This window comes from Schistosoma haematobium, chromosome ZW, assembly GCF_000699445.3.
Source record: "Schistosoma haematobium chromosome ZW, whole genome shotgun sequence".
Taxonomy (NCBI): domain Eukaryota; kingdom Metazoa; phylum Platyhelminthes; class Trematoda; order Strigeidida; family Schistosomatidae; genus Schistosoma; species Schistosoma haematobium.
The window spans coordinates 5,693,239-5,710,881 of NC_067195.1; the positions used below are offsets into that span (position 1 = coordinate 5,693,239).

Genomic DNA, 17,643 nt, shown 5'->3' on the forward strand with positions numbered 1-17,643 from the left:
ATCAATTCACCATATTACGTGAATATCTTTCATTGTGTTCGGTAGGTACCTTTCTCACATCTCACATGGTTACCTATGCTGGTCAACGTTTCTGGTTAGAACTCAGGAATCTTCCTCTTAAGTTAGTCACCAATAAGCACATGATAATAGTCATTATGGAGTATGTTAGTTATGTCTATAACTAACCAATCAAATGTTTGCTTAAGCTCCCACCACGTCAATCTGGTAGGATGTGCCTGTAGACTACCCCTCATGCATGTGACCTGCAAATTGAAGGACATTATTATCCTATTATATTAGTGTGACTCATGAATTTTATTCACTTAAATAGGACACGCAATACTGTCGGTATGTTTCTATGTTCCACTAAATGACTATAATTCGTTTAACTATCAGTCAGTTAGTCAGCTGCAACGCAGAACAAGGTACATATGTACATCGGTTCAAGTTGCCACACCTCATCAGCAAAACAAGATGATGTTTTGTTCAATGGGTTGAGTTGTCAGATTTTGTAGTTTTAATTTGTCTTTCTAGACAATATCGTCAGTACAAACTTAGGAGAAAAGAGCTTTTATAATTTCTCCATCAGTAACTAACAGTTTATTCTGTCAATAGGGATTTTGACTTAGTATTACGTATAAGCGTATTGTCACAGCCCGTATTTATTTTGATGGTTTTGTTCCAGGATCTGAAATCAGACTTTATAGTTCATTATCATTGTTTTGATTAACCAATAGATTAGGTGTTTTTCGATGTCCATTGACCATTAAGTGTTAGGTTTCTGTATGGTTTCTATGTTGCTTCTGTTCACTACTTTATAACGTTTTCTTAGCTGATATTACTGTCCATAGTTTTCCACATGCATAAATATAGGTAAATATATGTCATGAGTTGGGTTATGGCAGCTTTTAATGTTCACACAAACAAAGATAGAAAACGAACACTGTGTGTTCTCTAAATTTTTATGGCATGCATATGATATTGATCTTGTTTTCGGTAGTGTATCATTTGTTTTGGATTATATAGATTATAGAAATTCCATGTGCTTATTAACTACAACCATTGTTAAAGACCGTGATTTGGCTGTGATACCTAAAACGTCTTGTATAAATAGTGGCTTTTACAGTCGATTTTATATGTTGTGGGGAATTCCGTGAACACCAAATTCATAGAAATAGTTACTTCAATGGTAGTAATATATAAAAGAAAGATTTTATATAATGATATGATACAGGGAGAAAGAATTAGTTCGTAGAAAGAAAGATATAAAGCAACTTTAATCCTACAGTTTAGCGGAAGACAGAGAGTGTATACACCCACGCCTTTGTGGTCGATTCTGAGCCATGTCACCAAGAGTCTCCAACCACTGGTTATGATAGTCATGTGGACCCCAACCAAGTAGTCTGCATCTACCAACATGACTCAGACTAGAAGTTAGTGACTTCAAAGACTGATGCCACGTTTTGGTTTGGCAGTCCCTAACTTTCTTCCAACCGTGTTCAACACTAGTCAGCAGCATTGCGCGTCGTGGTAATCGGTATTCAGGAATACGTAACACGTGGCCCAACGATCTGAGTCGGTGGAAATCTACAACGTCATCAACTGATTTACCATCATTCCCTAATACACTGCATCTAACCACACTATTAGTCACTCGCTGAATCCAGGAGATTTGAGAAAATTACTAATTATTGTACTCATCGAATTGTGTTTACGTCTAGGAACAGATAAAGTTTAAACCCAAGTTGTCCTTGTTCTGACTATAGCCTTCACATAGACTCTGGGGTCACCAGGATCGTGTTCACAGTTCTAGTAGAATGTCTGTAGAACAAAGCAAATCTACAAGGTCATCGAGACCGAACACAGTCTCAGATTGAACACCAACTCTGAGATGCAGGCACATCCAGCTGACGAGTCCCAGGTAGGACGAAACGCGCGTCCTGGATTTACTGCTAGCCACTATCCATCTTTGCCTAAAATGCTTGTAAACTAAGGCAATATCAAGGCAATACGCACAGTATGCACATATGCCGATAACAGACTGATCAATTACATTCCCAAACATCATTAGGAAGATTCAAGTAAACAATACCAAGTGAATTGAATCGGATAAGTTTTACAGAATAAAAATAAGGAAAACAAGAACTGTACTGAGTTATCTGTAACTAGCTTAGCTAACCTTCTTTAGATTTAAGGGGATGAGCACAATCTCGATTATTATTCCTAACATCTTGGGTATACCCATAAGCAATGACAACATAAATAGGTTATTTTAGTTAGGTTAGATAGCTTTAAAAGATGATATACTTAAAGTCAGAGATATAATACTTATTTCTATGAAGAAGATTTTAGAATATAGTGATAAGCATATAGTTGATTTGAAAACTGTAGACACGGGAGGTAAATAGGCTTGATCGCTAGAAATATGGACAATTCTAAAAAATCATGGATACTCTCGCAGTAACGCAAGTAACGACTAATGAGCTGATGATATCTTAAATTATGAAGAGATTAATTTGCCGTGGTATTTCCCTATATAAACTAGTCACTGCTCTTCAGCTTGTGTACATAAAAATCATCAAAAAAACAGCGAGTGACGAGTAAAATTATTACACTCTTTTATCATCGAGGTTTCTCCTGACTGGGTATCTTCCATCAGTGGTTACATCCTTTACAATATAGTTCCAGATATCCAACTAAAAAAATTGCCGTTTGAAATGTAACTGTTGGGATAAATGCTACTTCTACTTATCGTTAGTTTTACTAACCTAACTTGACGAAATAAAAAATATAACCGTCGAAGGTAATTGAAAGGTTAAATGTGACTTTCATCTATTGTCAGATAAACAAATAAAATTCAATTGATTGGTCACTGGGTGATGATCAATGTCATGTGCATCAAGTCCTTCTTAGTGCAGATCGCATACTATCGATCAAGTTGCAATGTGGCCACCAGTCTAAGTGACTCAACACTACGTGCACTATGTTGAAAAAAGATAGTGGTTGGAGGTAGTCAACAGGAAACTCTAGACCCGGGTTTCGTGCTACTTGGCACTCGTCAGTAAGGTTTGCTTGTACTCTTGAGGGAACTGGTGCACTAAGAAGGACTTGACACACATTACATTGATCACCACCCAGTGATCAATCAATTGTGAATACATTTCAGTCCCAAAGGGGGTCAGTCGCGTCTGACTGTGGAGCTGGGTGATAGGGGATCGAATCCATCAGGGAGCACCAGTTCCCTCAAGATTACAGGTACACCTTGCTGACGAGTGCCAAGTAGCACGAAACCCGGGTCCAGGGTTTCCCGTTGACTACCTCCAACCACCATCTTATCTCAACATAGTGCACGCAATTTTGAGTCACCTAGACTAGTGGCCACATTGCAACTTGATCGATAGCATTCGATCTGCACTGAGAAGGACTTGACCCAGGGTTTCCTGTTGACTACCTCCAATCACCATCTTGACTAAACAAATAGACTAAATATTCAATGCATGCATGAACTAGAAAAACAATGAATTCGTTTTTGGTTCCATTAAAAATACACTTGTTGTTTTAATAATATCAATTATCAGCAGTCATATCAGCAAAACATTACTGTATTTAAATGCTTAAGATTACCCATTGTGTCACTGAATCAAAATAAGGAGAATTCAGTGAAGAGGATTTCCTTTTCGATGAAATCATTTGCTTAAGTTGTACACTTGTATTTATAGTTGTATTGCTAATATATGTCTATAGAAGGATAGAAAAGATTGGAGTATAAAGTGATTCGCGACTTCAAATACTAAATAAGGTTGCATAATAATTAGGAGAGGGGGATAAAGCGAAAAACAGAAGGATGGAAATAATTTACGGATCAGAATTATAAAAAGATAATTGTTCACTTGACAGATATGACAGATATCCTTCTATAGACATATATATTTACCATCCAACTATAAATACGAATGTACAACTTAAATAAATGATTTCGTCGAAAAGAAAATTTTCTCCACTGAATCTTCTTTTATTTTTATTATAATACTTATTTTAATGTTAACAGTAGTAGATTTCTTTCTTATTATCTTAGGAAAGACATTTTTCAATAGTTGAAATCATGATCACCATGGAAAACCTGGGAGCACTGGACGGCCGTTTCGTCCCAGTATGGGACTCCTCAGCAGTCCGCATCCAAGATCTTGCCCCGCCCGCGAGATTCGAACCCCAGGACCTATCAGTCTCGCGCGCGAGCGCTTAACCATTAGACCACTGAGCCGGCATCCAACGGTGTTAATGTCTAGCTTCAACCAATCCACGAAGTTGCGCCATCGTACACCATTGTCTTCAGTGAGACATTTTTATCGGGTCGGAGGTTTCGTGGAGATTTTAGTAATTTAATATTTGAATTCATGAGTCGATTAAAGCTTGACCCCCATAGAAAACCATGATGCTCACTAATGACTGTATTCAAGAAGTATTTCCTGGAGTTCTGGTAAGAATCAGTGACCAATAGAGTTCAACCATGTCTGTTATGAGGCAATTACCCAATGAAGACAATAGTGAATGGTGGCACAATATCGTGGATTGATTGAAGTTAAACATTAACACCGTTGGATACCGGCTCAGGTTGAACATTCTCACGCGAAACTGAATGTCCTGGGTTCGAATTCCGTATGGAGGATCGTGGTTACGCGTAGCTCACCAATCTCATACTAGGAAAAAACGCCTATCTATTACTTCCAGCTTTCCAATAGTAGTCTAACTTTAATCAACTCATAAAATCAACTATTAAAGACATTCTTTTTTTTTATTAAAAGAAAACTGATCCTGTCAGCTAATCAAAATAATCAGGGCAGATATGTTATCATATTGAATAAGCCTCCCACTCAATCATTAATAGAAATTTCCCCTATGAGTTGAATTCATTCACAGGATAGACGTAAAAACATGTATATATCTATATAGGGAGAGAGAGAGAGAGAGAGAGAAGGAAAAAAATTTTATTGATTAGTTTTATAGACGATTACAAAACGAGAGACTGTTACTATAAGAATGAAAGAGTGATAAACTTCAACAACAACAACAACAAAAAACACATACAGAAAGAACAACAACTCAAAGATATGACCCATTGTATCGATTAACTCTCTTCATTCTAATATTAGTTCTAATAAAAATATTCATACCTTTCAAATAAATAGTTTATTTTGATTGGTTGTATTGATTAAAATTGGGCTGGGCAAATGATAAATGAAATTTTATATTTTACATTTAGTTAAGTGATTTAAAATTATCCGAAAATTTAATGTAAATTTTTATAATTTTATAATAAACTTAATAGATTTACATTAGTGTGTTTCCCTCAGCAACAAAAACACCACAGCCGACAACATCACCACCACCAACACCAACAACAACAAAAAAAAAAAAGTTTTTCAAATCGCAAACAATAAATTCACATTTAGTTTTCATTATTATTTGAATTCATCAACGGAACATATTTTAATGTATTAATTAGGATAAATAAACAACCGATTAATTCATTGACAAAATGCCAGAAGAAACTGTATCACCGTAAGTTTAATTTATATTGATTAATTGTATAGAATAAGGGGTTTTATTTAGTGGATATTTTATTAATGATTTAAATAGTTGAGATCATGATTTAATTGAGACAAGATCATCATGGAAAACTTAGAAGCATTGAATAGTTTCTTTTTCTTTTTCATTCTATTGCGAGACACTTCATCAGTGGTTATTCATGATCTTAATATATATTACTCATTATGAAACCTTTATATCCTGCTGAGGAGTCCCATATTAGGACGAAACGGCCGTCCAGTGCTTCCAGGTTTTCAATGGTGGTCTAGCTTCAACTGACTCATGATTTCAATTTGTGAAATTTCTAAAATCTCCACAAAACCCATTCTGTTTATATCCTAAGTTTGATTTCACATGTAGCAGTTATGTATGTATCAAAAGTTGAATAGTTCTCATACATTTATGTTGTGTAAAAATATCTTGAAACTTGGATGAAATTCTCATAAAATTGCCTAATCGAAATAATGATTGTTTGTTTGTTTTCGAAAAAGACAAAGAAATTGTTTATTAGGTATAAAGATGGTTTGTTTTGGTTGCCTTCATAGTAAGGAACAAAACAAAAAGTAATTTCAGTAAAAAAAGACTTGGTGAATAAGTATTTAAATCCATGTATGTGATCCGTAATAAATTTTGGGAATAAATCTATGAAACACTAAATTGACTAAAAATTGTTTAACAATATTGAAGTTAATCTTAAATAAAGTTTAACGTTTCAACATTTTGAATGTTGTAGGTTAATTTGGCTAGTTCTTTTTTTACTATAATCTCTCAGTCAGTCAGTAACAACATAGAACTTCGTACGTACGTACATCAGTTCGAGTTGTCGTACCATACCAGCATAGAAATGCAGTTATCGATTCAAATCCCATAGTGGTAGAGGTTAATTCTATATGATAATTGTATCTTTTGTGGTTGTGAATTAGTTTATTTTAATTGTTGTTTGAAAAAAATGAACCAGGATTATAGTGTGAATACATTAATATATAATTTTATACTCTAATTTTCATTATGAAATGATTAGACAACCGATATTTTAGTTTATCCTAGCTATTTGAGTACTTAATGTTAACTGAAACTTTAAATTAATCTTGGGTATCAATTATGAATAATTATTTGATCATTATTACGTGTTATGACTTCATCTACTTTATTTGTATATATTAAACTTGTTTTTCAAACATTATCAAGCCTTAACTATTCCGATTATTCTTTCTTCTTCCAACAGTTATTCTCAGCCATTTCAGCTGAATGAATTTAAATAATCGCCATAACATTTTCAATCTGTTTACCTTGTTATCACTTGTATATTAGAATATTTCACCTTTAAATAATGATCAGAAATCGAACATTTGAGGTGAAGGTGTTTTTTTTATTCCGAATTCTGTTTAAAAACATTAGTAAGGGTCAGTTGTGAGATAGTAACTTACTGATCACAGTGGTGGATATGTCGCTCAATTTCGTGGATTAGTTGAAGTTAGAAATTAATACCGTTGGATGCCGGCCGGTTCAGTGGTCTAGTGGTTAAACGCTCGCGCGCGAGGCCGATAGGTCCTGGGTTCGAATCCCGCGAGGCGGGATAGTGGATGCGTACTACCACTGAGGAGTCCCACACTAGGACGAAACGGACATCCAGTGCTTCAGGTTTTCCATGGTGGTCTAGCTTCAATTGACTCATGATCTCAACTGTTTGAATTAAAAAAATTATTTCAAACTATCAGTAGAAGATTATGATTGATTATATCTTCAATAATTTTGTCGACATTCCATCTTGTAGCAACTAGTGTAACTCATTTGTCATTAGTTGTTATAAATTAGGGAAACCCATTTTTTCAAACCCCTAATTATAATCTTTACTCGATATTTTTACTTAACTGATTTGAAATAATCTAAATCAAATCTAAAGAAAAAATGACTTAGAATGTAGATTTAATTTTGTCGTTGTGGTACTTTTGGCGATTTGATCGAGGAGACTGATTTATGGACAAGTCAATCAGATATAAGATAGTAGGTCATGAATTTTAGCGCGAAAGTCATTCACTTGGCTAAATAGCGTTTCGGCCTTTTATCTAACATCAGTTCGTGATGAAAACCTTAAATCTAATTCCTAACCCTAACAATCAACTGTAAATCGTCATTCTAATTCCTCACAATGGTTTATAACCCTCATTTAGTCTTAGTTAGTAGGTGGACGTTTTCAAGGTTACTTCGACATCGCTCAAAGGTCATCTTCAAATTATAGTCTCACGGTAAATAATTACAGAGTAATGTTTGATAAAAAATTTAAATTTATTCTGATAATAATTATCGTTATGAGGTAGCGAGAACACAGGCGAGGACAATCAAGCGTATTTGAATATAACATTACAGGATATCTTGGTAGAATCTGAAAACCATACAGTAAACACTTCATTTGTGAAATATTAATCAACTGTCTCTGACTTTTTTGTTCCTTTGTCTTCATATCAATCACTCTCTATTCTCGTTCTCTTCTCTTCGGTTTTCTCAACCTTCTGCAGTCAGGCATTCTACTTTTCATTGGTGATACATATTACTTATATCTGTCGACATCAATAGTGCACACCACAGTCTCACCGTTTTTTTTATAAAATTTATATTAGTCAAGATGACATTTTGCTATCAAAGATAAGTTGACAGGTGTTACAGATATTTTGACCATTTGAACGTGTAGCGATTCAAAATCTAATCAGTCAACTAAAACTTATTGCTTCCATCTAACATGATGAATACTACAGGATAATCTGAAAGAGTCAGTGTCGTAAAATATTCTACAGTATGTTTTATAGCTTTAAAACTTGTTTGACTTACACTTTGTTTTTCACGGATTGATCTCGAGGGAATTAATAGCGTTTTGATATCTTTCTGAGTCTAATTCAAATAGGGTTTTATTGAAATCATAAACCGATCAATATTACATCACTGCTGAAATCTTAGGAGCACTGGACGGCCGTTTCGTCTTAATGTGAGACTCCTCAGAAGTGCGCCAACTGACTGAAAATTAATCAGTAATATAGGCGACAACACGTTTCATATGTAAACTAGGAATAGTTTAGAATTCCCATAACGTATAAAAATAAAATGGTACGTTTCACTAACCCAATTAAAAACTGCTTTACCGGAATTGCATTTCATAATAACACTAAACTTAAGTTGGATTTAAGAAATAGTGAATGATAAGTAATCAATGAGCACTAATGACTACAAATACTGATTTTCGTAATTATGTTATTTAGTGATGAATAGACTTGAGAGTCACTCATTGTTTTTTGGGACTAGAAAAATGAAAATTACTAACGGTTAGTCAGATGTTCAGCTGGGCCTGTGCCTATTAAGATAATAATCCGATCAACTTTCTTCAAGCTGTTTGTTATATAAACTGGTGAATATCTGGGTACTTTTATAAGTATTTGACCTGAAATACAAACCAGAAGTCCTTTAAATCCAGTATATATTTCGTAAGTTGTATTTATATCAGACTGATTCCATTTGGACGACAACTGAGTGTATTTTATGGTGGTTCATTTCAAGACGTTAAAGTCCTGGTCTCTATTTCCGATGAGGCCGCAGATGCCCACTGTTGAGGAGTCCTACACTGGGACGAAGCAACTGTCATGTTCTACTGAGATCACTCTATTTCAAATTTAACATACAAATTTAACCATTCACCAAAATACCACTTCATTGAACCTTCGTTTATAAAGTTTGTTACTCAGTGAATTAGGGTCCCCGACAAAATACAAGGTCATAGCATATTATTGATAAAAGTTAGTTGTAACCCGAAGAGTCATAATACATCTAAAAAAAGAAATCACATTAAACAACTCTACTTGTGGTATCATTGAAATAACCTCTCAGGGATATATTTAGGCCTGGTAACGGACGTTTTCGATTCGAATACCAAATCTATTACTGGCAGTTAGGTCATCTATACATTATCTTAGTAAATGACAAGCAAACAGCTTAACTTAGATCTTTTTATTGAATAACTGCGATCATCCACCAAACAAGTGTGTCGCTGAGTTCGATCCAACCAAATCAAACCCTTTTACACCGAAATTTCGAATAATCTAGCAGTATATTTAATGTAAAATGTGAAGAATATTAATTGTTTACTACTTTCTAGCAGAGTTATCCACTTATTCCTTTAAAAGTAATGTATAAACTATTCTTTCATGTCATATTATGCAACTTAACACTAATAGATACACGATGAAAGTATGGTATGCTGACAGGCCAATCAACATCCAGAGTGTGACAATATTCAAGTACCACGCATAATAAGAAGTGTGAGTACCTTTGCATAATGCTCAGAACGTTTAAAATGTCAACAAAAATAGTTTTTGTCACAATAGGATAAAAGTGATTGTGTAAATATGTTTACACTTTGTAACGCCATTATTTTCTTTGCCGAAAATTATCCATTTACAAAGCTGTTTTTTGACTGGCTAAGAATTGTCTAAAACTCCATTGAGGTTGTTTTCAGCTTACCCCTTTGCTGTACTCCTGCCAGACACAATAGTTCTTGGAAAAAGCAATAACCGGGCTCTCAAATTTCTTTTTCTTCTTAAAATGAGTTGATAGAATGAAATTTCAATCTTTGCATAACAAACGTAGCTTTTAGTTATATGTCTGTACTCTACTCAGAATAGTCATGTTATCGCCCTTGTGGATAAGATCCAGAGAATTCCCCGAGGAAAGCCAAAAGAGGCTCTGGAAACTCTGAGAAGCATATTATTCAATCAGCATTCAATAGAAGTTTTGCCAAAAACATCTAGAAAGTGAAAAATCACATGTCACGTTTCTGATTGGGTGATTACTTATACTGCTAATATGCTTAATAGAGTCCCAGAATTTTCAGAAAACCCAAGGTCATCTAAAATGCTATAAATACCCTTGATTTTTTGTGCATAAACGAACCTTAAAATGAAGCGTTTCTTTCATATTTCACGCCTTTTCCCTCGTGTTTTAGTCGCTACGTTGATTTAGCCTGGGGGTTAATGGAAGAGCTTAGGAACTGAATTTAGCATTCACTTAGAAGACCATTTTGATAACATTTCAGATATCAACACCGTTCACTTGAAAACATTTTTTTGTTTGTTTGTGTCGGGGTACAGTTATCACGTTTGAACATTGTATTATGTTTACGCGGATGATAGCTGTGTTCATTAGTCCAATGAATTAAGGATAGGTCATAGGTTGAATGTCGAGTTGATAGTCTCTTATTATCACAATTCGTATCCATCTTTAATATAGTCATAAGTCTAAGATATTACTAGACACAAAGCCCCTATCACAAACCTGTGAATCTTTTAGGTTTTAACCGTTTCTTAATTCAATTTTCATGGAACATGATACCTCTTCTGTTGTAAATTTCTAATTGACTGTTGTAAAATTCTTTACTTCATAAAAAATTCTGCTTCGTAATGTTTATATTGACAAGGACTATATAATTCATATAAACTTGAAATACAATTGTGAATGTAAATAGCAAGAAATTAAACCCTGAAGCATAAAAAACATATGTAGATCAGTAGACATCTTGAAAACTAATGTGTTTCTGATTAAAATTGATCATCCCAGTGATTACAACAACATTTTACGGTGAACAACAATACATGATAACTCTGGTTAAAATCACATTTAAAAATTCTAGACAATTCACTTGGTATTGTTTTACTTGAATCTTCCCATTGATGTTTTAGGAGTGAAATTGATCAGTCTCTTATTGGCATATGTGCATACTGTGCGTTTACCTCGATATTGCCTTAATGTACAAGCATTATAAGCAAAGATGGATAGTGGCTAGCAGTGGAATTCAGTTTAACGCGCGTTTCGTCCTATATCGAGGCAAGACGCACAAGACGCACATATTACAACAAGAGACTGATCAATTGTAGTCCTAAAACAACAATGGGAAGATTCAAGTAAAACAATACCAAGTGAATTAAACTTCACCCCATTGCACAAGGAAATGGCTATCAAGATTCAGTAGCTAAATGGATAAGGTGATGGTGTTTGAAGCGGACGGTACTGGGTTCGAGTCCCGGAGTGAACATCAACTCTGAAATGCACGTACATCCAGCTGGAGAGTCTTAAATAGGATGAAACACACATCAAACTGCATTCCACTGCTAGCCACTATCCATCTTTGCTTATAATTCTAGACAAACTACAGTTACCTTTCCTTCTAAAAAACTTTCTTAAAACTCTTTCTTATAAATAGGTCGAATGAAATTTGTAAACACACTTACTACAGAATTTGTCTTAGAGATTCGAATCAAGAATTAAGTTAAGCATAATGTGTTATATTAGGGAAATAGGTTGATAGTAAATAGTGCTTTATGAATAAACCTCTTTAGTCTAGGGTAGTTAGTTAAAAGCCTCAAAGTTGATTGTCACTATGCATTGTGTTTTCCTTCATGATCGACGAAATGGATAAGCCTCTTCCTTTTAATTCTTATTCAGTAACATTAAATAGGTAGAATCTAAGAATCTATTTACATTCTGATCAATCATATGTTTCAATCTTATCAGTAATGTCAATATACTTGGATGAAAGTAAACACAGCTAATGTATAATACATAAAAAAACTTGTTCTTTAAATCTTAATTCTGGTCACAAACTAATGAAATTCATATTGATGAAATCAACATTTTAATGCACAAGTACTTACTTACTTACTTACTTACACCTGTTACTCCCAATGGAGCATAGGCCGCCGACCAGCATTCTCCAACCCACTCTGTCCTGGGCCTTCTTCTCTAGTTCCATCCAATTCTTGTTCATTTTTCTCATGTCTATTTCCATTTCTCGGCGTAATGTGTTCTTTAGTCTTCCTCTCCTCCTTTGGCCTTGAGGATTCCATGTGAGGGCTTATCTTGTGACGCAGTTGGGTGTTTTCCTCAATGTGTGTCCTATTCACTTCCAGCGCTTCTTCCTGATTTCTTCCTCCGCTGGGATCTGGTTTGTTCTCTCCCACAGTACGTTGTTGCTAATAGTGTCCGGCCAACGGATCCGAAGTATTTTGCGTAGACAATTGTTAATAAACACCTGTATTTTCTGGATGATGGCTTTCGTTGTTCTCCAGGTTTCTGCCCCATACAGTAGAACTGTCTTGACATTTGTATTGAAAATCTTGACTTTGGTGTTGGTTGACAGTTACTTTGAGTTCCAGATGTTCCTCAGTTGTAAATATGCTGTTCTTGCTTCGCCGATCCGCGCCTTCACATCCGCATCAGATCCACCGTGTTCATCAATGATGCTGCCCAAATACGTAAAAATGCACAAGTATTCATACAATAAACCTTTATGTACAATGTCTTATTAATTGCAATCTCTTAGTAACTAAATTCTGAAAGTATTTTAAACTCAAAGACTGTTTTTAATTATTTTGTTTTAATGACTAAATAAGTATTTTATATAATAAACCGTGATAAGTAACTAATTTTTATCTTGTTAATTAACTAACGGTCATAGTTTCAAATATTGACAATATGATAAATGAATGGTAGCGGAGAGAGGCACATACTTCATTAGCCAATAATAAAACAGTTGAGAAAGGATACTATTATTGATTATATAAGTAAAGAACTTTTAGATATGAAGATGTTTGTAGTGTACTCAAAAGTTTCCTATTGAATTGTTAATGGATAGAGTATGATAGTTTATATTGTCTTTCTTCTATATGGTTATTGATACATTTTATTCATTTAATTACTTTCTTAAATTTTGAACAAAACTTAAGACATAAACTCAGGGAAATAAGATGAATTTATTAATGAGATCGATTACTGCCAAGGAGTCCCATACTAGAACGAAATGGCCGTCCAGTGCTCCCAGGTTTTCCATGGTGGTCTAGCTTCAATTGACTCATGATGTCAACTATTAAATGAAATATAAATGTTTAAAAATGCAATTAAAATAAGACATTGACAGTTTCATGATTAATTGGCTGTGTAGATTAATGAAATGAACTGTAGTCATATGCGAAATCGTGGAGAAAAGTAACAAAGTAGGATGAAGGACATTTGCAATCAATCAGTGAATACATTGATGTTGTTAAACTTTAGTACTTATTCCTGATCTCATCTGAATGAAGTGTTGTCGCCATACTATGAAAGATCTCATCATAAATTATGAACAGTCTGAAGGCTTACATATGCATCGTTCTGTTGCATATAAAAAATTTGCTGAGTAAATGTAACCATTATTTGTCAAAGCTATTATTGAAGAAATATTATTAATTATCATTTCTATTAACCTGATAGATTTTGAACTCTATAATCCAGTTTTCTTCCCTGGAATACAGAGTCTTTTTGACGAACAACGTTTCACAAAAAGTGATATTGTTTCATGTAATACAAAGTAGTGAATAATGAGTTTACGGATTTCGAAAACTTTCAGTAGTGTTTGATTAAATTTCAAATTATTTACTTTACTCTCAAATAAAATGACATCGATAAACTTCATTACGTCCCTTAACCCTCATGAAGAAGCATAGGCCTCCTACCAATATTCTCCATCCAACTTTGTCCTCATCGATTTTTTCCACTTGTTTCCAGTTCCTATTCACCTTTATCATGACTGCTTCCAATTCTCGATGCAGTGTTTCTTTGTTATCTTATTTTTCGTTTATTCTCAGGATTCAAAGTTAGCGCTTGCTCTGTGATGAAGTTCCATGATTTCCACTATGTATGTCCTATCCACTCAACAATTCCTTGCCCAGATTCCTCTTCAGATGGAAGTTGGTTTCTTTTCTCTTACAGTAGGCTGTAGACTATGGTATCCGGTAAAACGACATTGAGTATATTGCGTAGAAAACTGTTTATGAAAACCTGTACCATTTTGATTATGGTTGTAGTGGCTCTCCAAATTTCAGCTCCGTACAGTAAAACTGTATTGACGTTCGTATTGAAAATTCTAACTTTGATATTAGTTGACAGACAGTTGTTTTGAGTCCCATATATTATTCAACTGTAGGAATACTGTCCTCACTTTGCCAATCTGAGCATTCACATCAGCATCAGTTCCTCCACGTTCATCGATGGTGCTACCCAGATACGTGAATGTTTCCACCTCTTCCAAAGTTTCCCCATCAAGTGTGATTGAGTTGGTGTTCTCCGTGTTGTATTTGAGGATCTTGGTTTTCCCCTTGTGTATGTTGTGGTCTACTGACGCAAAAGTTTCTACTACGATAGTTGTCTTGACTTGCATTTGTTGATGTGTATGGTATAGATGGGGCAGGTCATCTGAGAAGTCCAAATAGTCTAGTTGCATCCAACCTGTCCATTTTATTCCCTGCTCCGTGTCAGATGTCAAGGTCTTCATAATCCAGTTAGCCATTAGAAGAAAGACAAAGGGAGAGAGTAGGCAGCCTCGTATGACTCCGGTCTTCACTTGAAATGCATCTGTCAGCTGTCCTACATGCAAACCTTTTCAGTGTAGTCCGTAGTATGAATCCCATATTATGGTGACGATTTTGTCATGTACACCATAATGCCAAATAACGTCACCTATCCACACTGTCAAATGCTTTCTCACAGTCAAAGAAGTTGATATGTAGTGACAAATTCCATCCAACTGATTGTTCAACGGTGGTCCTTAGTATCTCAGTTTGGTCTGTGAACGACCGATCCTTACAGAACCCGGTCTGTTGATGTTGAATTTGGGTGTCTACTGAATCTTTCGTTAGGTTCAATGGCACAGTTGAAGACTTTTCCTGATACCGATAGTAGTGTGATGTCTTTATAGATCTCTTACTTGGTCAGGTCTTTCTTAGATATCTTTATGAGTTATCCTTGTTTTCAGTTTGTCGGCAACTCTCCTTCCTCCTAAATTCCTCTAAACAGAACGTGGATTATGTTTGCATTTACTTCTGTGTCTAACTTCAGTGCTTGGGTGGTATGTTGTCTGGTCGTGCTGCTTTTCCACACTTGATTTGTCTGGCGGTCATGACGGTTTATTCGATTGTTATCGGGGTGAAATCTATAGAAAGGTATGTGTGTGCTGTTTCGATGTTCAGTGGGTTCAGTCGAACTGGCCTACCTAATAACTCTTCAAAGTGCTTTATCTGTCTGTTCCGCTGTTCTTGGATCTCGGTGATTGACTTACCTTCTTTGTTTCTGACCGATCTTTCCGGTTCACCATATTTTCCCTCCAGTTTCTGCGTTGTGTCATATAGTTGTTTCATACTCCATTCCCTTGTATCTTCTCCTGCTATCCTTGCTAGGTGTTTCACATATTTCTTCTTGTCGGCTCTAATGCTCCTCTCCACTTGCTTGCTTGCTTCTGTGTATTCAGCTTGTGCCTTGAGTTTCTCTGTTCTGCTCGATACCGGCAGTAGTTCGATAAGAGCTAAAGGCGGGTGAAAACAGCCAGTGTAGTGAAAACCTATTCATCAGTAGACCTCAACATACACAAGGGGAAAACCAAGATCCTCAAATACAACACGGAGAACACCAACTCAATCACACTTGATGGGGAAACTTTGGAAGAGGTGGAAACATTCACGTATCTGGGTAGCACCATCGATGAACGTGGAGGAACTGATGCTGATGTGAATGCCCAGATTGGCAAAGTGAGGACAGTATTCCTACAGTTGAATAATATATGGGACTCAAAACAACTGTCTGTCAACTAATATCAAAGTTAGAATTTTCAATACGAACGTCAATACAGTTTTACTGTACGGAGCTGAAATTTGGAGAGCCACTACAACCATAATCAAAATGGTACAGGTTTACATAATTAGCTTTCAGTTATGTTACAATACACTCAAGTATTTGTCATTTTTAATAAAAGCGATATCTTGATTACAGTCATCCAGTCCATATGCGATGGTCTTTAGCGTTTGTCCAATCTGTATGCTACACGTCAGAATCCTGGAATGCTCTTTCAAATGATGATTTGATGGATTGTCTTTGGCTTTTTTATAGCTTGTCTGAGCTTACTTGAATTCACCGTTAGCCATCCCTGTACATATATAACACGAATCTTACTATCATAGTAGGAGTGTAGACTTTTCTTTTTTTGTTGTTGTCTTTTTTTAAATAGTCTTCTGTTTGTTAATTAACAGAAAACTTATAAATGTCGATTTAAATAATACGTTGAAGTACTCACTTTTTTTATCTGACTTGATAATATCATACAGTACGTTGACATAACTGTTTCAACTGTTTACTTTAATGAAGAACATTACCTGTACCATCCACATTATCATGATTCCAATCATATCTTCATACTTAAATCTATAATGTTTTCACTAAGTATCAGTAGGATTTTATCATTTTTCAACTTCTCTCTTGTTAAAGTTTTACTTTAGATATATACACTAAATTTAACTAACTATTAATTTAAATTCACTTGATATTGTTTACTTGTATCTTCTCATTGTTATTTAGGACTACAATTGATCTGTCTCTTGTTGGCATATGTGCGTCCTATGCGAACTATCTCGATATTTCCTTAAGTAACAAGCTTTATAAACAAAGATGGATAGTGGCTAGTAGTGGAATCCAGGACGCGCATTTCGTCCTAAGTGGATAACGCTATGGTGTTTGAAACGAACGATACTGGGTTCGAGTCCCAGGTTGAACATCAACTCTGAGATGCAGGCACATCCAGCTGACGAGTCTCGAATAGGATAAAGTGCGCGTCAAACTGTATTTCACTGCTAGTCACTATCTATCTTAACTGTTAATTTCGTTCACATCTTTTAACATTGGTTTTATTTGTGATTGAAGACCAATTAAACATAAATAGGATAACGAAAATTCTTATTTCGACGTTTATTGAATAATTGAAAAAACTAAACAATTACTTTTATGTCCCTATAACCCTTCGAATATATCACGTGGCTTATCGCCAATTAGAACACCGATTTATTCACTAGACCAATGATGCATAAACCAGTACGAGCAACGTAGAGTCAACACTGAGTTCTTATTGGTCCGCTGAGATAGTAACTTCTTGCTTAACACAGTCGGTTCACTCCAGTGCACCAATATCAGCCTCCGCCATATGAATCATACATTCCAAAC

The 17,643-nt window shown here is 35.2% G+C and overlaps 1 protein-coding gene across 1 annotated transcript in view; it reads left to right on the forward strand.

Moving 5' to 3' along the window:
- The first annotated feature begins 5,025 nt into the window (after positions 1 to 5,025).
- SYT1_1 (Arf guanine nucleotide exchange factor syt1) overlaps positions 5,026 to 17,643 on the forward strand; it is a 31,785-nt gene continuing 19,167 nt past the window's right edge. Inside the window, exons 1-2 of the mRNA XM_051210251.1 lie at positions 5,026 to 5,292; positions 5,327 to 5,559. Of these exons, the coding sequence (XP_051070225.1) occupies positions 5,537 to 5,559 (23 nt within the window). The 5' untranslated portion in view covers positions 5,026 to 5,292; positions 5,327 to 5,536. The remainder of the gene's footprint in view (positions 5,293 to 5,326; positions 5,560 to 17,643) is intronic.